At 52.1% G+C, this 21105-nt stretch overlaps 1 protein-coding gene across 2 annotated transcripts; it reads right to left on the bottom strand.

Annotated features, from left to right (window-relative positions):
* Positions 1 to 1165: 1165 nt before the first annotated feature.
* TMEM130 (transmembrane protein 130) lies at positions 1166 to 14802 on the bottom strand. Of its 2 annotated transcripts, none has more exons than XM_081035211.1 (8): positions 14379 to 14802; positions 10170 to 10475; positions 8755 to 8914; positions 6300 to 6466; positions 5717 to 5801; positions 5109 to 5311; positions 3010 to 3119; positions 1166 to 2517 (listed from the first exon to the last, which is right to left on the bottom strand). In XM_081035211.1, exons 1-8 carry the CDS (start codon positions 14461 to 14463, stop codon positions 2365 to 2367), a joined length of 1269 nt encoding a protein of 422 aa, XP_080891337.1. In that variant the 5' UTR covers positions 14464 to 14802; the 3' UTR covers positions 1166 to 2364. The 2 variants fall into 2 exon arrangements, with proteins under 2 accessions (XP_080891337.1, XP_080891338.1); XM_081035212.1 differs by having other exon boundaries at positions 1166 to 2553; positions 14379 to 14731.
* Between the last annotated feature and the right edge of the window lie 6303 nt (positions 14803 to 21105).

Here is a 21105-nt window from a genome sequence, read left to right as displayed (position 1 = left end):
TCCAGATTTATGAGAAAATAAATTTCTGTTGTTTAATCCACAAGGTCTGTGGTACTTTGTTATGACAGCCCAGGCAGACTAATACAGGCATACCTCAGAGATATTTCGGATATGGTTCCAGAATACTAAAATTAAGTGAGTCATAATCTTTTTGCTGGTAGAGGGTCTTGCCTTCAATTTGTAAAATATGCGACATTTGTGAAGCATAAAAAAGCAAAGTACAATAAAACGAGGTCTGCCTATATATAAGACTCTGTCCCGTTCCTCTTCTCACTTCTGGTGGCTGACAGCTGACCACTGAGTAGAAAGGTACATGTGACAGCATCTGTACCCACATGCCAATGATGCTGAAGTCTCAGAATGCTCCCTAAATGGCTTTGCTCACTAAAAGTGGGGTTTCCCAGAGTGGCATGGGGGGAGAGGGGCAGGGTCCATTCCCACCCATGTCCAGCTTAGGGCACAACCAGTGAGTGCTGGGTGGTGGGGCGGCAGGAGAGCAGAGGCAATGAAACAAAACCCTCAAACCTCTTGCAGAAGAAGAGCTTCAGGGTGCAGACCCAGAGGTTTGCAATTGTGCGGGCCTTAGACCAGTAGCGTAGCGGGACCTGGAATCTCATTTAGAAATGTAGAATTACGGACCCCACTCCAGATGTCCTGAACATGTCATTGAACAAGACCTCCCGTGATTTTCATGCACGTCTAAGTTCGAGAGGCCCTGCTGGAGACGAGGGGTTCTCACCCCTGAACCTCGAGGGCTTGTGGAAATACACATGGTGGCTACCCCATTCCTCAGGTGCTGATTCAAGTGTGGGGTGGGGCCCAAGGATCTGCATTTTCAACAAGTGCCCAGGTGTGGCCGGCGTTCCCCCTCGGGTCTAGAGTAGGCCCAGGGTATCAGACTTGGCTGCATATCGGTCACCAGGGGACGCTTGGACCCGCCTCCAAGAGACCTTCATCAGACTCTCACCAGAGTCTGACCAGTTGGAGATGCAGTTTGAGCAGCAGTTTGAGAACCCCTGTTCCAAACCCCTGGACAGGTCCCCAGGCCCCAGACTGCAGCGCTGTCCAGTTCACTTCACCAGACAACATGCCAGAGATGTCCCGTTGCAGCCAAGAACCGCTCAAACTTCTGTGCACGGAAAAGAAAGCCTTGGGCCACCCAGCATAGGCTTGGCTATACTCAGAGCACACAAGCTTTATTTAGCAACTATGATAGTATGTTATGAAAATGAGCTTCACAACTGTGGGTATACAGTTTTCTGCACAAAGTCTGAGAGCAAATGATCACAGCAACAGAGCTCTGACCCCATGGCCCCAGCCCTCCACCAAACAGGCCCAGGTTGCTCCCAGCACCCCTGAATGGTTGGATGGGGACCTAATCGTGGTCTCGTCTATACTGAGAAACTGCTCTCTCTACCTGATCTGCCTTCTCCAGCCTCTGGGTCAGAGAGGTTGGTTCCCCTGCCACGTTCTGTCTAGTCCCGCCTCTTCTTTCTCAAGCCACCCCGCACCCCCAGGTGACACTGGGCAGGAAAGAACACCTTCCCCTCCCGGGGAACCCAAGTCCCCACTGGCTCTACTTCTCTTTTGCTTCAAGGTCTTTTCCTCAATGGAAGTTAACATGGTCTCAATAAAAGGTGCTATTTATAAAGCACTTTATACTCACAAAGTATTAGCTCTACCTGCACCCAGCCTCCAGCAAGCAGGCAGGGAACAAGGTGTCCTTAGAATGGGACCAGGTAGCCACAGGGACAGCACAAAAAGGGAGGGGCCAGGACCAGGAGCCATTGGGGCCAAGTGAAGAAGGTCAGATTTCATCTTAGTTCTAATTCAGGGTACATCCCAGCAACCTACTGGACGGATACAGAGGAAATCATCTCAGATGTCTGTGTGACACGTGCGTGTGTACATGCCCGCTTGTCTCAATGCGTGACCTTTCATGTTGTGTCCTTCATCGTTTTTGACCTTCCTCCTAGCTCTCTGACCTTGGCGGGGCTGCCTGGGGAGGAAAGCTCAAATCCCAGATGGAGGCAGACGTGCCAACAGGAGAGGATTGGGCGAGGGGCAGCCAGGCACAGCTCTTCCGAGGCCACATGGAATGTCGAGTCCTGCTTGCGGCCTCTTCAAAGGCAAGGGGTAGGGTGGAGGTGACTGAAAGGTGCTTACAGCAGTGGTTAGACTGGACAGGAGGCTGGGGGCACGGCTGTCTGAGGGGGGCTTGTGCCAGCAGCTGCACTGTACAGATGAATGGCTGGCCGGGGCGATGGCCCCACACTCCTGAACCCTCCTGCTGGGCGCATGCACCTCCCTGCCCAAAGCATCGAGTTGGCAGTTCATTAAAGCTGAGACGGGCTGTGGGGACGCTCACACCGTGTAAGTTTTGATGGACTTATAGAGGGGTGGCAGTAGCCCGTGGTGCTCGCGGACAACCTCCAGGTACTCAGACGGCGTCTCCAGCAAGAAGGGCCCACAGCACATCTGGCAGCAGCACTTGACCCCAGTGGGTGGCTCCGGATTCTTGTCAGACATGGGGGAAAAGTCAAAATCAGCCACCTATGGTGAACAAAACCCCATGGGTCAATCACCCCCCCCCACCAACCTCCCCGCCCGCTGCCGGGAGCCCCTTTAGGTGGCCTAACAAGTTCAGCTGCCTCGTGGCAGCAGCACAGAAACACCTTCCGGGAGCCACACAGCACTTCGCTGTGCCCTTGGCTTATCTCTCTCTGGGGCTCCGTCTTTCCACTGCCGTCTCCCTAACCAGCGCATGGGCACAGCTTCCAGGCAAGGGGAGAGCACGGGATGTAAGTCAGATGGGAAGAAGCCAACTCAATGCATTTGCTTGGTCTATGGATGCCTCTTAGGCACACCTCCATCGGCCCAGGGCCTTGTGCAGACCTCCAGACCCCTTCCAAGCTCTCTGGCCTGGCCCTCATGCCCTCCCCAGACACCCTCTGCATCCTCAGCCTCTCAGGGCCCGGTGGTCCAGCCCCCACCCTCCTGAGCACTCACCTCCGCCATATCCTTCTGGTGTGCACTCCTCAGGCTGATGTACATGATTAATGCTAGAATCATGGTGATAATCGTGGCACATGGGAAAGCAAAGATAGCCGGCTGCATGCCTGGGAGTGAGAGAGGGGGCCGTCACTGGCCTGGTAGTGGGTGCGGAATGCCAGCTCTCAGGAGACCACAGCAGGGGCGAGAATAGTCAAACCCCTCCCAAGGTTTTCCTCGGCTACATGCATCCCAACTACACAACCCCAAAAGGCAAAGCCAGGATTTCACAAAAACCAAGTTGGCATGCGCAAGGGTTTTCAAATACGTCCACAGGTACTGATCATAACTTTCAAGGGCTGCGGCCCGCGGCCCCACCCTAAGTGCCCACTGGAACAGCCTGTGACAGGGGTGGTGGCAGAGGACTTCTAAGTCTAGGCCGTGGAAGGCTTCCCAGCTTCCTCCTTGCTCTCTTGGGCGACTTGTGTTGGGGAAGGGAAGCCAAGCAGCCCTGTCATCTCTGTCAAATCTTTCCATCCTGTGGCAGCTCTGGGGTCACTCATTGATCCTGTTGCCAGGAAGCTGCAGGGCAGAGCAGGAAGAGCCCGGGGTCTGGAGTTAGGTGGTCCTGGGTTCGAATCCTGACTCTGACCAGGCTACCTGATACTAATGCTACCCTGAGACGCTGCCATGGGGATGTGACAAGGTGAGATGTGACCGTGCCAGGTGTGAGGCAGGTGATCAGCAAGTGTGAGTCCCCTCTCACTGTCCCTTCACCCTCCTCCTGTGTCCCTGCCTATAGACACCACCATATGTCACGAGGATCTGTTTCCCAAGAAAAGGCAGCATTGGTTACCTGGAGTGCTGTCTTGTCCACAGAATTCTGGGGGACCCCAGGCACTCAGTGCCCAGGAGGTGCTGGGGGAGGCAGGACCCAAGCCCCCGAGGGTGCCCACCGGTCCCTGAGTCTGCCTGGCCAAAGGTCAGCCAGGGCCTAGAGTGGAGTGCAGCATCTGCTCACGGGCCCCGAGGGGCTGGGGAGACTGGAAGGGACAGTGACAGCATCTAGGACACTCACAGGGCCAACCCTGGGGACAGTGCAGCTGGGAGGCTTCCCCTTTTGTACTATACAGGTGGGACTCAGCTGGGCATCTGAAACCATCTCTTAGAGTTCAAGGATCCAACTTTCTCCTCTATATAAGGAAGCACTTCTCCGGGTCACAGGAGAGTCCCCCTGGAAATGAAGGGTGGGACCTAATGCCATCATCAGCTAATCCTGTGACCGTAAGCCAGTGGCAGGGCCTGACGATGGCGTGGAGATAAGTATTCCGGGGGAGGAGGCTGTGTTCTTAGGGGATGAGAGGGACCTTGCACTTTCTGAGCAGCTCACACAATAGTCCCATGAGTCTGGCAGTCACCACTAGGGAAGCTGGTTGTAGTGTGGCGACAGTGCTGTGGCAGAGGCCACGTGCTGGGGGGTGATGGGGGTGATGGGGGTGACAGAGGGTGCATTGCGATCATGGTGGCTCATTTCGTATGGGAGCATTCACGTTGGAGACCTGTGTGGCACTGGTAATGTCAAAGGGACATTGAGAGCTCTGGTGGTGGTGACAAGAGAGCTGAAGCTGGCGTGACGCTGGGACGGCACGGCAGTGATGGCGTTGGTCCACGTGGTTGGCACGGGGGCTGATGGGAGGGGTGTTAATGGCCGTGCTGATGGCCGTGAGGGGGTAGCAATTAGATCCCAAAGCTGTCTGCTGGCTCTGGACTGTGCTGGAAGAACTGTCAGTGTGTGTGATAATGGTGACGGCAGTGCTGGCTAAGTTGGCTGCTGGTGGCTGAGCTGCCTGTCGTGATTGTTTGTGGTGCTGGTGTTGAGGGGGTGTTGGGAGAACTGCTGGGTGCTAGAGCTGGGTGTCGGTGGCCTGGTAGAATTTGGTGGGGGCAGGGTGCGGCCAGTCGGTCAGAGTGTTGGTTATTGACGATTCTCGTGTTGGAGGGGTTGGTTGTTGATGGCATCGGCAGAGTTGGCTGCTGGCAGCATACTGGTGGTGGCGGCAGGGTTGACTGTGCTTTGCTGCCTCAGTGGCTCTGCAGGAAAGGGAGGTGTCACTTACTGGAGGGCCACACCTGGATCCTGTGGTACTGATGCGTCTTGCTGATGACATTCTCGGCCCGGATGCTGAAGCAGTAGTCCCCAGGGTCCCGGAAGACGTGGGTCAGGTTGTAAGCTGTGTTGGCCACGGACACCGGGTGACATTCCCCTTCCTCCAGCGGGAGGCACTCATGCTTGAGACGCCAGCACACAGTCAGAGGGGGGCTGCACGGAAATGAGGGCGCTTTTTTCAGAAACGGCTCGGCCAAGAGTGTGAACACAGATTGAGTGCAAAGGCCAGGTGGCCATGAACTTCAGTGTCCTTTCCAGGACAGAACAGCCAGGTGTCCTGGCCTCTGCTTCACACCTTCCAGACCAGGGAACACAATGGTACATAAGAGTCAATGAGAGAAACAGGGACATGCACAGACTGCTAGACGACACAGAATGAGTGCTCCAGTGACACATGTGGTATGCTTTCTGGAGAAGGTGGCATTTCAGTAGGATCTGAAAGGGGAAGTAGGCTTTTGATCGGTCTAAGGGAACATTTCATGTTCTCTGCCTGCCACCGCACAGGCTCAGAAGACGGAAAATGCTGGAACACCAAACCAGAAGTTCCATTCCACTCACCTTCCCAGGAAGTTCAAGGTCACTGTCATCTTTTGGAAACTCTCAATTTGGGTGGGCCCCGAGACCTCGATGCCTTGAAGGGTTTCTGAAAGGCAGAGAGGACCCTGTTAGCCTGGTAGCTAAGGACAAATGTCTCAGGGCTCCTAGAGCCCGGGCTGTGTGACCACCACCCTGCCCTCTCCAGCGCTCTCCCAAGGGTGGGTTGCAGAGCTGTCCAGGGCATGCTTGTGTCCTGCTTCCCCAGGGGCAGCAGCAGGCGCCACAGCAGGCTCAGTGAGGCGGCTGGAGGAAGCAGGCAGAGCTCCAGGAACCAGGACCAAGGGCTGGCTCACATGCCCCCCCACACCCCATCACCTGTGCTGCGTGGGGAAAGCACCACCCCAGTTAGTGGCCATAGCACAACGGAGACATCTCCTGCAGCGCCCAAGGGCCCCCTCTCACCAAAGCCAGAGAGAGATGGGTCTCAGTGTTCCCTCCTGTACTGTAGACTGAGGCACAGTCCACTGTGCTTGTGCCCTTGAGCAGAGGCCACTGGAGCCAGGGAACAAGGAGTGCTCCGCCGCCCCCGCCCCCAGACACCCACCGTGCAGCTTCAGCGAGGCAGAGAAGTCACCCGTCTTCTGCGTGATGCTCTTCCCAGCATCCAGTGTTGCCTGTTCCCACTCGGCCACCACTTGGAGCTTCACAGTGAAGTTTCCAATGATCGGATAGTTATAATAGACAATAGCGTCTCCAGTCACCATCTGGGTGCTGTAAGGGAACAGGGAAGAAGTGACTCGTGTGACTTCTTAGAGTCAGGGGTGGCTCAGTTACCAAGGCCTCGTGCAAATCTGTCATCACAACAGCAGCCCCCAGAGCCCGCTGGGACTCAAGGTCTGCTGTGCTCGGGTAAAGTGGCTGTTGGTTGTCTTTGTGCATGTAAGGTACAGGTGGGAGAACTCCCAGCAAGAGGTACCCGTCACCTGCCAGGAAGTGTTCTGCTGCCCCAGCCAGGAGTCTGGGAGACGCTGTATATTAGAGATAGGCCCAATCTGGGGAGGGGAGAAGCATGAATTTTGGAGTTAAAACACACCTGGCTTTGAATCTCAGCTCCAGATTTCCTACCTCATCTGTAAAACAGGGGGGACATACCCCATCACAGGTTATGATACAACATTTGAAGTGTGTAAGTTATATCATGCTCTTTCCCTTCAATTACGTGAATCACTTTTTAAGAAGTCTAACAGCAATTTAAAAAAAAAATCTTTGTGTTGATTTGTCAATGCTCTTTATGTATATGAAGTTTAACAAACTTTTATCTATTGTATGTCTTCCAATTATTTTCTCCCAGGTTAACCTTTGTCTTTTGGTTTGAGTTACTTCTTTCACACTCAAATTTTAAATCTGGTGATGCCAAATCTAGCGGTTTTTCCTTTATAATTTCCACCTGTTTTTATTCTTAGAAATGCCTTCCCCATTGTCGAATTATCCAATTGTATGTGTTTATCTACATTTCAGTCTAATCCTGGTTCATTATGTTTAATTTTGGAATCTATCTGGAGTTGCTTTTGTTTGGGATCAAATTGTTTTTCTCCCAAATAGTTAACCAACTGCCCTGCTACCATTTATTCAATTATCTATCTATACTGACTGGCTAGAAATACCACTGTTATCATATACCTACTAGATGTGTATATACACTTAGGTTGTTTCTGCCTTTCCTGGTCTGTTCCATTTTGAGCTGCCTTTTGTTGCTGCAAATTATCTGTAGCTTTAAAAATAGCTTTTAAAATAGTTATGTATGCATTTCCAGTTCCTCTCCCCATCCCCAATGATCGTCATTCTGCTTTTCTGATTTTTCCCCCTTCTTCCAATATTGAGAAATTCCCTTTTCATCTTTTAAATCTTTTTAAGGTTCTCAGTATGACGTGTGGTTTTATTAATGTAAATCCTACAATTTTAGGCTAAGTTTATTCTCTCAGTTTTTATGTTGTATAACTATTATAAAATAATTCTTTTTATTGCAATTACATGGAAAGCTATGAATTTTGTAGCTTTTTTGGTAAGCAGCTATATTACTAAAAATCTCTTTTTAGTTCTAGGATTTTTCAGTTGAGTCTCTTGTGTTTTCCAGGTAAATAATATTGTCATCTGTGTGTGATGACTTTTTTTCTCCTCCTTTATAATACTTATATTTCATTTCTTGTTTTATTTAGAGAGGCCTGTTGGGCCAGCCCCCTTGCTTTAGGGAGAGATGCTTGTCTCTCTTTGCACAGTCCCCTAGCAGTAGAGAATACTTCCTCCCCTCTCCAACGAGAGTCTGCATGTCTAAAATTGTCACCCAAATCCTTTTATCTTCAGAGAAGACAGTCCTTGGGTTCCTGACATCTAGCCCAAGAGCAGCCTGTTGCTCCCAAGCTGTATCTCCATTTCACAATTTTATGCCTTCCAAATCTTGGCATTCCTTAAGACCAGCTGTTTCTTCGGCTTGCAGAGAAGACACTAGAATACCAGTTTTCCAAGTTCATCAAAGGCTTAATAATCCTTCACATGCAGCACTCCTCACCCACATGGGACTTACAAGCTCACCTCCCTCCTCAGCCAGGAGCTTGGGGGGACTCAAGTGGAGTGAGGGGTCTCCATGGGCACTGCCCTTGCATGAATTTGAAGTGTCTGTGGGCTACTTGGGTTCAGTGCTTGACTCACACTTCCTGACCTGCCTCCTCTAGCCTGGCTGGTTTGGAGAGAAGGAGTAGGAGAAATGAAGCCAGAACAGGTCCCTCCAGAGTCAAATGGAGAAAAATCCTTCCTACATTGACCTTCCTTAAAGGGCTTGGGGCACCAGTAACCTCCCGTACTAGACTGCAGATAACTCAAAGGTAGGTCCCATGACTGGCTCCCCTGGTCACCACACAGCCCAGCTTGGCAAAGAGCAGGTGCTCAAGGAATGTTTGGAGTGAGAGTGGGCAGGTGAAAGTGGGACAAGGTACCCTGCATGGGACGATGAGGCCCCCACCATGTGCCGTGGCTTTGGGGTGTTGAGGGGGGTAAGGACATACCCGTCTCCGAAGTCCCAGTTGTAGAGAAACGAGGCGGTCTTGAAGAAGTTGCTCGGGTCATGGAGGAGGAAGGAAATTTTAAGGACTGTCTTGGCGAGATAGGAGCTGGGCCAGGGCAGGGACGAGTTCTGGGTGACAACGAGGTTCCCCACAAGGAGCTCTGGGAGAGAGAAACCAAGGGAGGGTGAGTCCATGAGGTGGCAGGAGGGCGGAGCCAGGGAGTGACCTCACACATGCCTGTGGGCAGAGCAGCTTCTCCCCCATTGGACCTTTCTGGCTGTCAGAGCTGGGTGGTGGCAAGAGGGCCCCTCCCCGAATCATCACATTGAAGGCTCACAGCAGGTGTGACATGCATAGCTTTGCTCCTGCACCCTTTTCACCAGGACCATAAGCTTGCTGGCAAGAAAGATGCCCAGGAACAGAAGGAAACACACAGTCTTTGAAAGTAACTTTTGGGAAATATTTCAAAGTATTAGATTAGCCTTAAAAAATTAGCAGTTCTACTGATCGTATCTCCACACCCAGTGATCTGGGCTGAGTGAAGACTTCTGCTCAGGTCTTCTGTTCTTAAAAAACAAACAAACAAACAAAAAAACTGTAAGAGCTGATGTTTTTCACCACAAAAGCAGAGGGTAAGGCCTGCTCAATCAAGCTCGTTTGGAAAATGCAGAAAAGTACCATGAAAAGAAAGGAAACTGCCTGTCATTCAAAACATAACCATCGTTGACGTTCTGAGAAACCGCAAAGTACTGCTGTGTGTAGTACCTGTATGGTATATAGTGTGTTAACACGGGTGACCAGATTGGTTATAGAATTTTGTGTTTTGCTTTTTGAAATTTTACAAGCATGGGTATGAGTGTTCGCCGAGGACATTGCAAACTCTTTGTAAGGGTCATTCTTATTCGTTATACAAATTACATCAATGTATTTAACAACTCCCCTTCTGGTTGCAAACTTAGCTTGTTTATATTTTCTTCTATTATAAACATTACTGCAATGAAGACCTTGGTGCATAAATAATTACCCAAATGGAGGTTTATTTCCTGAAGATAAATTCTTTAAGAGACTATAGCACTCCAAGGGAGCAAGGACTTCTTGAAAGGAGGGAAATTGGAGGAGAAAGAATGAGAACGAACGGGCCAAAGAGTAAAATTAATTTATAACCATTGATACAGCTGCTGTCCAAGGGGTCGTATTAATGTATATCCCCAGTGGCAATATATACTATAAGTGTCCATTTCAGCGCAACACTGCCAGCAGTGGGTATTACCATTTTCTGATCTTTTGTTAACTCAGCTGGCAACAGAGAAGGGACCAGAGGTCTAGTTTGCATTTCTGTGATTACTGGCCAGGCTGGATGTTCTTCTCGGCACCAAGAGTCTGACGGCAAATTAGCAAACAGGAAAGGTCCTCACCTGTGATGGAGGGGACGAGGAGGCTCCTTGCCACAGGCTGGCACATCCAGCAGTTGGCGGCGGTGACCCAGACAGAGACGGGGAAGTCCCCGGGCTCGTTCCCCACAGCGCGGATGGTGGAGCTGAAAGCCTCATCCGTCTTCCCTGTGAGCAGCAGAGGAGTATGGATCCAGTGAAAGCGGTAGAAGTGAATGTTGGTGGGCAGGACCAGGCTGCCGTTGTCACTGGCCACCAGGCTAGCCGTGATGGTCACCTCTGCCCCCGTGGTTACAGGGCTATCCGTGGTGAGTTGGAGTTCATACAGGCCTACAAACCCAGAAACAAAAACTGTGTGTTAGAAGGGGACGTGGCAAGGAACCTTACTGCCACCCTCTAGGCTGGCTTCTGTTCCGTTTTACAGGTGGAGACATGGAGGCCCAGGCAGCCCAAGTGACGGGCCAGGAGGCACACAGCTAGTTCATTGGCAAGCTGGGATTCCAACCCGGGCCCGACTGACTCCAAATCACACGTTCTTCCCAGTGTCCCCAATGTATATCACAGAGCATGTGTCTGGCCTGGGCCGGACCTGGACAGACTTACATCTTAGTGATGCAAATGAGTGCTGCACATGGCACCCGAAGGACTGCCCACTATTACCCACTCTTTTGGACTGGTTTACGTGGCACACAAAATTCCAATTTGAAACACAAAGCTGGAGGCCTTCCACCTTGACAGTGAAGAACGAGCTTTGGGAAGAAGGGCCGCTGGGACCCGAGCCAAGCCCCCTCCTCTCTTGGCCTGAGTTTCGAAATCCACAAAGTGAGAGGTTCTAGATCAACACTGCCCAATATGGCAGCCACGAACCATGCGTGGCGAATGAAGTCGTAATTAAAATGAAACAAAATTTCAAACCCACTTTCAGTCACACGGGCCACCTTTCAAGTGCTCATTGAACCCTTCCTTTATCACCCAAAGTTCTGTTGGATGGTACTGTTCTAGACCCTCTGGACTTCTCCGCAAACCTACCATTCCCTTCATCCAGCACTCTGTGTTAGGGTTAGTGGATCCAGCGATCCCAAGCACCCACCCAGGCCTCTCCCACTCTAACTCCCCCTTCGTGGGCAGGCTCGTCTCCTCTCCATCACTACCAACCTGCTTAAGGCCAGCATTCAGCCCTGTCTGGATGACTGCTACATCCTGTCCTTGACCCTTGGCTTCCTGTCCTGCCCTACTCTCAGCCACCCCCAACGACAAGCTTCCTGCACAGGAAATCTCATCACGAGCAAGTGTCAGGGTGAAGCCCAGATTCACACCTGGAACATCCATGCTCTAGCCGGCCACTTTAAAACTTACAGTTCCCCACACTGTGCTCAGAGCTTCCTAGCCTCAGGGCCTTTCCACATGTTATCCCCACTGCCCTTCAACACGTGTCTGTCCGTGGATATAATCTCTTCAAGGAAGGATTCCCTGAACCCCTCATCTCCTTGGTGCTCTCCCTGAGCACACAGTTGTTACCACTCCATGTCTGGATGATGGTTTCCTCGTCTTCCCTACTGCACTGCAAGCTCCTGAGGAAAGGGGGCATCTCCATCTCCCCTCTGCCTAGCAAAGTGCTCGGCACATAGTAGGTGTTCAACATTGCTGCTGCTGAGTGGCACTTGGACAGAAGGGTGTGGCAGAAGGACCAGCCCACCTGGCAATGCCCCAGGAGACCATTCACCCACACGGTACTGAGCCCTGGCCTGGCCCCACCTCCACAGGTGCTAAGGACACCAGAAGGACAGGGCAAGCCTCCTGCCCTCAGGGAGCTCATGAGAGACCTGTTGGACTCAGCAAAACTGTGAGGTGCGTGAGTGTGTCCTCAGCTGCACCCCATTGGCAATGCTGCCTGTCCCCAGTGCTCCAGCCTTTCGCCTCACCCATGTCCCAAAGAGAGGATTCTAGACTCTGTGGCAGGAGCTTCCCCAGGAAGATAGGGTATGTGTTTTACATTGAGGGACTGAGTCCCCCGAGCCCCCTGGGATCATGCTCTTGCCTGGGGCCACAGAGCAGGTCTGCAAAACCCAGGCTGTGTTCCATTCTATCTCCCTCTGGCTGGGTGGTAAGTTAGCATTTGGCCGGGGAAAGAGATGCTCAAAGAGGTGCTCAGATAAGAAGCCATCCCCTCCCCTCTCCTTCTGGTCCTGCCAGAGTGAGGCTGGCAGGTGGCGGGGACATTCGGCTGGTTGCGTGCTAATGGCCATCCAGCATCCGCAGCGAGACGGGGGCGTGTCAGGGCGCATGTCAGCACGACGCAAATCCGTTGCCAGGGGAATGGAATCGGGAGGGCAGCGGTCTCCGATGGGAGGAGGGAGGGGTGGGGGGAAGGGCTGTGGCTACAGCAGATAATGCGGCAGATGCTGGCGCAGCTCTGGGAGACCCTACCTATCCAGACACAGAACGTCTCCAAGGGCACTTTTTCTCAAGCATTTTTTTTTAAAAAGCAGATGTTTCATAGCACCTGGGTGATGCTGTCCCTCTTCCTCAGGGCTCTGGGAAGTATCCAGGACATCCAAGCTGAAATGGACCAGGAAAGCTTTGCCACATGTAGCTGAAAGGGCCAAGCCCAGGTCCTGTTACCCTACCCATCCAAATCCATCTTTCCAAGTTTAGGAGCCCAGGTGACACAGCCTTAGAGTACGGAGCAGCCAAGACAGGGGCTTCAGGGGCACCACAGGTGCCCAGAGAGACTCAGTGCTGAAAGGGCCAGAGCAAAACGCAAAGGGGCAACTGCCGCAAAACTTAACCCCCAGGAGCAATGCCCACAGCAGGCCCCAGGGCTTCCACTTGGAACACACACATTTTCCCTGACACCACAGCACATGAGGCCCTGAACATTCTAGAAAATGGCTACATCAGCCTTTTCACACTGCTCATGTAGACAACCCAAAATACTTCCCAAGGAACCTCTGAAGCCTAGATAACACAATCGGGAATTGATTAATGGTCCAGGACACAGACTTCTGACATCAAACCCTAGAAAGCGTGCCATTTGGCCTGACCCAGACCCTATGAAGAATGAAAAGGGTATCTGAGCCTTTATTTTTGTCCTGTGAGTTTTCCCCAACCCCATTCCTTGCTATTTGACCATATCCTGGGTGCAATAGGCCAGGCTGAGAACCACACATGACTTCCAAAGAATTCTTTTTCTTTTTTTTTTCTTTTCTTTTTTTTTTTTTTTTGTAATTTAGGCCACATTGATCATTTCTGGACACATGTAACCTAATAGACAGGAGACCCCATTTTTATATGAATTTCTAAGGGAAAGCAGGTAATCCTGACCAAGCACAAGTCCCACAAAATCCTCTTATTTCATCCCTGAAATGCAGTTTTTATTTTATCTTGTGGCTTTTATTTCACAAAATTGCCTTAGATCTCTTCCTCTCTGTCCCATTATTTTAAGGTGGGTAAAGAAAAATGTTGGACAATATTTAACACCCTCCATAGCTGCTCGCGTCCCAACTGTCCCCCAACAACTCTGCAATCTGGGGTCTTTTTTGTCGTGAAGATGAGGCAGAAAAGTTGGTGCTTGCCTTCCAGCGGTGGGGCGGGGTGGGGGTGGGGGGACGGTAGAAGCGCTACCAGGGACACCGGGTGGGATCCGGTGGAACCTGCTCGGGGTCCATTTTGGAAATCATTCCCAGAGAGGAAATGGCAGACCAGCCTCCTGGCCTCTAAAACTGCGTCCTCCCCTCAGCTAACACAAACAGGGTGGAAAGGTTCTCCAGATAAGGCGACGTTTTAAGGCAAAAATCGCTGCTCCGCGGGCAACTGGGCCGCGCTCCCTGGGGGGCTGTGGCGTGATGATCCACCCGGCACATTTTCAATCTCCCCGTATGGTCCACCCCCTCCCCCGGCAGCTGCGAGCTCCCCAAATATTGGATGGATGCACGGGCCACTGCGCGCGGTTCCCAGGACAGCGCAGATCTGGGGGTGGTAGCAGGAATCGAGGGGTGCGGGGAACCCCTCCAGTGGCGAGGCGCCTTCTGGGGAGAGCGGTGAAGGGAGAGGAGAGGGCTTCTCGGCGCCCAGCCGGCCCTGTCCCCTCCGCAGAGCGGTGCAAGGGCTCGGGGGAGGAGAAAGGTGCGCGCAGGGCGCACGGCGCCAGCTCCGCAGCCCCGGCTCCTGGCAAGGACCCTGCGCGCACCATGGCTTGGGGAGGGCGGGCGGCCGGCCCGCGCGGCGCCTTACCTGCGGCCACCCCCACCGGGGCCAAGGGCAGGAGGCAGGCGAGCCAGAGAACGCGGCTGACGCACGGCCGCGGAGCCGGGGCCATGGTGGCTCCGGGAGTGGCCGGAGCCGGAGAGGATGTGGCTCGACGCGGCGGCGCAGGCCGCTCCTCCGCACGCAAGGCGCGGGCTGTGCGGGGAGCTGCAGACGCGGCGCTCCCTCGTCCTCGCTTCAGGACGCGGTGTCGCTGCGCCCGCTGCCTCCTCCAGCCGGCAGTGCCGACCCCGGCCCACGTCAGCCGCTCCGCATCCTCTCCCCGCGCTCCCTCCCGCGTCCCTCCGTTGCCTCGCTGCTCCCTCCTCTCCCCAAGATCCTCCCCTCCACTCCCCAGGTCCGCGCTCCTCCAGTCTGCGCCCCCTCCCTCGCCCCTCCTTTCCCTCCCCTCATCTGTGACCGTGGGCTCTGACTCAGCCTCCCCAGAGGTGCGCGCAGCGCGGCGAAGCCGCGAGCGAGCCCCTTTGGATTCTTCTCCAGGTGGCATCTCTGCTCGTGACGCACAGGGCTTCGACATGCGGCTCTTCATTCAGGAAACGTTGAGCGCCTACTGTGTGCCAGGCGCTGGGCGAAGGGCCTGGAAACACCTCACGTCCCTCCTGAGAGAGGGGCTTGAGCACAGGGGCCCTGCGCCGACAGTTATTCCTCAGTTTACCCTCTCTGCACCTGCTGTAAAATGGGGCTTATGCTCGTACCTGGGCCAAGGGCGATGTCGCTGTCACTGAGGGCCTTGCAAGACTCAGGCAATCACGATGAGGAGTGACCAAGTGGCTCCTTGGTCACTCCTGGGCCTGAGCAGCCATTTCCATGTGCCACAACAGAGCAGAGTGTGTCTTTCCTCCTAGAAGGTAGCCAGGCCTGACTGGCCTTAAAGACCGGACACCAGCAGCCTGGGTCCTGGTCCCAGGCCTACCTATGATTTACTCTGTGCCTGGGCAAGGGATTGTGTCCAGAGGAAAGGGGTGGTATGGCTCCTCCAGCCTGGAAAGCCACGCGGGACCCTGATTGCGGGACCCGCTGTATGTAAGTTACGGCAGTAAAGGCATTGCCCTACTCTCCCACACAGCTGTGGGCTCTGCCGTCTAGCTCACTGGAATGCAGGTGGGAATAGATCTGAGCGAGCCCCCTTAGGAAAGTTAAAAGTGCTAGAAAGATGTCACACCCCAGTGGCCTGTCACCATCATGGGGACATAAGAACCAGAAGGCCTAGAAACCAGACGACTGGATTTTCCCTGAGAGTTACATGACCTTGGGAAAGTCACTTTCCTCTCTGTGCCCCAGTTCCTTTTTCTTTCAAATGGAATAATAATAGTCTCTACCCCAAGAGATGGTCGTTCGTAAGGATAAAATGAGTGCTTTGAACACCCAATCATGTTCAAGCTCTCAATCGTGTTGGCTGTCATTAGAATTGCTTGAGGACTTGGGAGCGTTTTGCTTGTTCATCAAGAACTAAGAAAAAAATTATACTTGAGAAAAAAATAATACGTCAAGTGTACAAATCGAGCTTCAAATATTTAACTCTTTAATATTATTCAAAGGTCTGGTGGTTAGTGGTTTTCAAAATGTACTAAATGCATAAAAAGAATAAGAAGATGTATTAATTTTTGAATGTGTCACTTTGCATTGAGTAATAATTTTACAGTAGCCACCCTGAAGTCGATGTTGATGTGACCCCTCTTTGCCTGATTCCTGTCTATTGGCCAGGATTCCCCACAGGCACCCCTGACCCCAGAAGCCTGCCCTCCCCTGGGCTCTCACAGCACCTGTCAGGATGTTAATTCTTGTCACTGAAAATCTTTCTAAAGCAGGTCAGTGGGTCTGTTGATCCTACCTAGCAAGGTGGTAGAATGAAAACTCCCTTTGGAAACGGAAGAGCAGCAGCCCTGGGGTTAATATGCCCACCACAAATCCTCATTGTCCTGCACTGGAAATGTAACTGTGGGATGTGGAGACACTGAGCTGATGATCACCCCAGATCAGCTCTGGAGAGGTATGGGGCTACATCCTATGGTAGCCGGGAAAGGGCAAAATGGAGTTCAGCATGAGCCCTTTGTTGAATTTACCATGGCTCCAGGCCTGGGTCTTGGTCTGTCAGGACAGCTGGAATTTTCAGACCTCAGGACTCCCAGTCATCCTGTTGAAATTCATGAAAGACTTAGGGAAGATAAGATGCTGGGTTATTAATTCATCATGGGGAAGGTTCTTGACAGGGGTGGAATCCTTAGGGTCAGTCTCCCAGAAGCTCAACAGGTGAGGCAAAGGTGAGCAGGGACTCCAGCCTACCACGGGACAGTGGAGGGGGGATGGCCTCTTGGTGGCTTTCAAAAAGTCAGGCTGAGGCCCAGTGCCCTGACCCATTCTCTGCAGAGACCACCTGGGCAGACTGCTCATGCCCACCAGAAGGATATTTTGGGGCACGCTGTATCCTCCTTTTTAGCGTTCCAGCTGACCCTGCCTTACACATATGCTCATGGACTGAATTGTGTCCCTTGAGAAATTCATATGTTGAAGCCCTAATCCCCAAAGTGACTGTATTTGGAGACAGAGCCTTTAAAGAGGTAGTTAAGGTTAAATAAGTTCATAAGGGTGAGCCCTAATCCAATAGGATTGGTGTCCTTATAAGAAGAGGAATAGCCACTAGAGACATCTCTGTCTCTTCCAGAGCACAAAGAGAGGTCATGTGAGCACAGTGAGGTAATGGCCATCTACACGGCAAGAGAAGAGGCCTCCAAATGAAACCTACCTTAGCGGCACCTTGATCTTAGACTTCCAGCCTCCAGAACGGTGAGACACATTTCTTTTGTTTAAGCCTTCCAGTCTGTGGTACTTTGTTATGGCAGCTTGAGCTGACTAAGACAAGAACCAATGGGCAATAGGAATACATTGGTAAAGAAAGACAGAAAGACAGCTTACTGTCTAGGGAAATAGATGATATATGAGTAAATAAATCATTTCAGGTTGTGAGGTTATTGGGGGAAAACTCAGTATTGTGACAGTGGGGGCAATGGTTTTCTTATATTGGGCCTTAAGGAAGGCCTTTTTGAGGAGGTGACATTTGAGTTGATCAAACATGACAAGGAGCTAACTGTACTTCTGAGAGGAGAACGTTCCAGACCGGTGTTGGTGGGCATGAGGCACAGCAAAGCCATTGTGGCTGGGAGGTTCACAGGGCCAGGTCGTAAGGTTGAGCTGAAAAGTCTTTGGAGGGTTTTAAGCAGAAGAAGGGCATGATCTAATTTACCTGCAAGGAACGACATTGACACTGTCCCCAACCTCTAATTCAGGTGATAGAGAAGAAAAGAGGTAAAAATCATAACAGCATGATGGGTATTTTGCTAGAAGCTATGACCATGAGGAAGCGAAGGGATTTCACCAGTGTTGGGGCTAGGCCTAGTTATAGTTCTTTCTGGTGTGCCATTAGAGTGAAACTTATCAAAGGATTTGCCTACCTGCTGCTTTTTTCTCTCCCCTCCCCGCCAACAATATTAAACAACCAGTCAGCATGCTGGTTTCAGCCCTCAGGTTTTTCAACCTTCCCCAACTTTGCACCTCCTACTTCTTGTGGGGTAGGGGAGTGGGCCACTTCTTCCATGTGGAAAGGGGTGTTCTGACCTATTTTATTTCTCCTGGGGCAGAAATAATTGGCACCAAATACATCCACTCGCAATCTCAGCACGTCATTGGAGGCTTGTTCTTGAGTGGCAACATGAAACAAGCAAGGAGCGTGTTTCCCAACAGGGCATTTTTCCTCCAAGATATCTGCAGGTATTGCAAGCTCTATTTTTGCAAAGTGTGAAAAGTATCTTTCTAGAAAGGGAACACAGAGATTTTGGTGAGTTAGTGATGCCGGGGAGTGCGGGTAGTAACAGTCAGGAAAGGGTAGGAGGTGGAGCCAGGACCTGGAAGTAGTAGAGGTACGTTAAGTCAGCACTTTCAAGCTCTGTGCAGCTAACATGGTAACCATGGGTTACCAGGAGCAACTCACTATTCACCCCCTCCCATAGATGGAATGGAGTCTGTCTATGAGGCAATGACTGGGGTCTGGGATGGTTGAAAGGGCGCCTCCGGAGTCACAGGGCCAAGAGCCACCACGTGCCAGTCAACAGCTGTAGGAGAAAATAAGAATGCTAAGGCCCGCCTCCCCATCGGATCATGAAAGGGGCGGGGTAAGAGGAATTTGCTGAGCGTTATACGCAGGCGCAACCGCTCATTGCATTCTGGGAGTTGTAGTAATCAGCACAGTATTGCTACAGGGAGGACTACATTTCCCAAAAAGCCCGCCAAGCCGGGCGCGCACCCGCAGGAAGGAGTGTGCTACGCGAGGTGCTGAGTTGCCCGCGCGGTGCTCAGCACGATGCCCAAGGCCGAGGGGAAGACTCGGAAGCAGAAATTCAATCACAGTGTTAACCCGAAGTGTGTAAACCGGAATGCTCGATGGAAGGCAGCGCCACGGGTTGAGTGGCGAGGGACCCGGGGTTCAGGACCCCGGGGGCCGGGAGCGCCAGCGAGATTATGGTTCCTCTCGTTGCTTGTAGCTCCCGCATCCGCCACGCCTGGGGCCGCGTCACGTTGGAGCTGGTGCGGCAGGACGTGGCCGAGGTGGAGCTGGCTGTGGACCCCCAGCAAGGCGGTGCCCCTCCGACAGAGAAAGGTCCTGGCTGTGACCGCCCCCGCCAGGCGTGCTGGTGTCAGACCTCGGTCCTGCCCGTGACCTTGCCCATGACCTTCCTCACGCCCTCCAGGGTTTGCGCGCTCCGCAGCACACCTGAGACTGGCGTTAGAGCTTCCCCTTCCCTTCACTAATTTTTTTCTCTCTGAAATGAACTTGTTTGGAGCCCCTGACATCTCAGTAGTATTTTCCAGAATTTATCTTTTTCTGCCCTTAACTTTCCTAATAAGGACTCCCCGGAGTTTGAGATCTTTACACCTTTCCCCATAGGCTTCCCTGGGGCTACTGTCTCCCAAATAAGTCTTTTTCTGGACCACCCTTTTTCACTCAGTAACTTTATTTGAATTCACAGCGCTTGGCTTGTAAATACGTGGTGGGTGTAGTCGATATTTATGTTATCTGTTCATTGTCTGGGCCTCTTTCCCCCAACAGAATCTCCGTGGGGACAAGTACCGTGTTTCGTTCACTCTGAGTCCCCAGTGGTACTTAGGATGTGAGGTGCAATAACTAGTTAACCTAATGAGTGGGCTTGCTGACTGAATTTGTCCCATTGCCTTTAGCCCAGTGTTTTATCCCTTTGTGCTAGAGGAAAATGGCACTATTGTTTCTTGAACAAATACAAAGCTGCAGCCAAGCACTTTCAAGTTGCTCCTCCCCATAGAGGAGATCCAAAGTCTCCCCCTCGTTGTAAATTATAAAGCACTTTCGTATGCATTATTTCATTCTATTATCATGTAAGAAGTGAGGCAGGCAAGGGGTATTATGCCAATTTCATGTAGGCACAGCAAGGAATTGCTTGCTCGGGTCTCTTGGGAACCATGAAACCTCCAGGGTGTTGGTTCTTGTCATCCACTCCTGCCTGATCTTGCGCAGGGATTCTTGCGGGTAATGCAGTAGTGCTGGGATGAGCACGAGCCGCTGGAATTTTCCTTCATCCAGGGTCCTTTGTCTACTGGTCTCACTAGCTGTTCTCTGCAGGTCAAGGCCTTGAAGGTGGACCTAGAGGAAAGGCCTCAGGAGCTCGTGCGGAAGCCCTCTCATAGACTGCGTACGCTACATGGTGGAGAGCCATGGGGAGGACTGCAAGGTGAGTGGGTCGGGCCCGGCAGGAAGAACCACTGGGCCCGTTGGGAAGGCACCCAGGCCATTTGCAATCTGATCTGCTTGCCTAGCACCTAGTTCCTGAGACTGAGCGGAAACAGAGGGAAGACACTAGGAAAGCAAGCCCACTGACAGAATGCTTATAGCTGGGATAGGCTGAGTGGCTATCCCACAGGTATGTTGTTTTATTTGCATGGTATTTTTAAAGAACTTGAACTAGTTGCCATTTTAATCATGGGAGGTTTCAAATAAACATCCATGTTTTTGGCTTCTGTTAAAAATCAAAAGATCTGGCTACCCTGGACCCCTGCGCCTAGATCAGATTTGTTGACTGTGGATGGAGCCCAAGCTGCTCAGCTCGCCCTAGCTCCTGCCTGCTCCCTGTGGGCATGTGCACCATTTTCCCCACATACACCATGGCTTGTGAGGTGAGGAATCCGAACCTCAGGCACCGGACGGAAGTGGCGTGCCCAACTCCGGCTAAGGTAACATTTGAACCTCTGCCTGTCCAGCCCTTAAGTGGCTCTTCTCCCTTCTAAGGCTATGGCCCAGGATGAGAATTACTATCAAGATTCTCCAAAACAGATTCAGAATAAGATCAATGTCTCTAAGCATTTTTACCCAGTGGCGTGGCAAGCCTTGGTTCATTCTTTGCAGAAGATTGAGACGGCAGTTAAGTGACTGGTTTATACCTGCCCCAGATGATGCCTCATCCTGGACCCGAGAAGCTGGAGCCAGGGCTGTTAAGGCGAGGAGCGGTGTGTGGTTACGGGTGGATCTGGCCAAACCCCATTCTCTGGGGCCAGGCCTGCCTGATCTGGGTGAGGCGAGGAGGTGACCACTGTTCGTAGGACTACAAGCAGCATGTGGGGTTGTCACTGGGCGTTGTCTTAGTCGTGATACTTCATCCTCAGCTACTGATAA

This window comes from Rhinolophus hipposideros, assembly GCF_964194185.1.
Source record: "Rhinolophus hipposideros genome assembly, chromosome: 23".
Classification (NCBI taxonomy): Eukaryota; Metazoa; Chordata; class Mammalia; order Chiroptera; family Rhinolophidae; genus Rhinolophus; species Rhinolophus hipposideros.
This window is presented reverse-complemented; position numbering and strand designations above follow the sequence as displayed.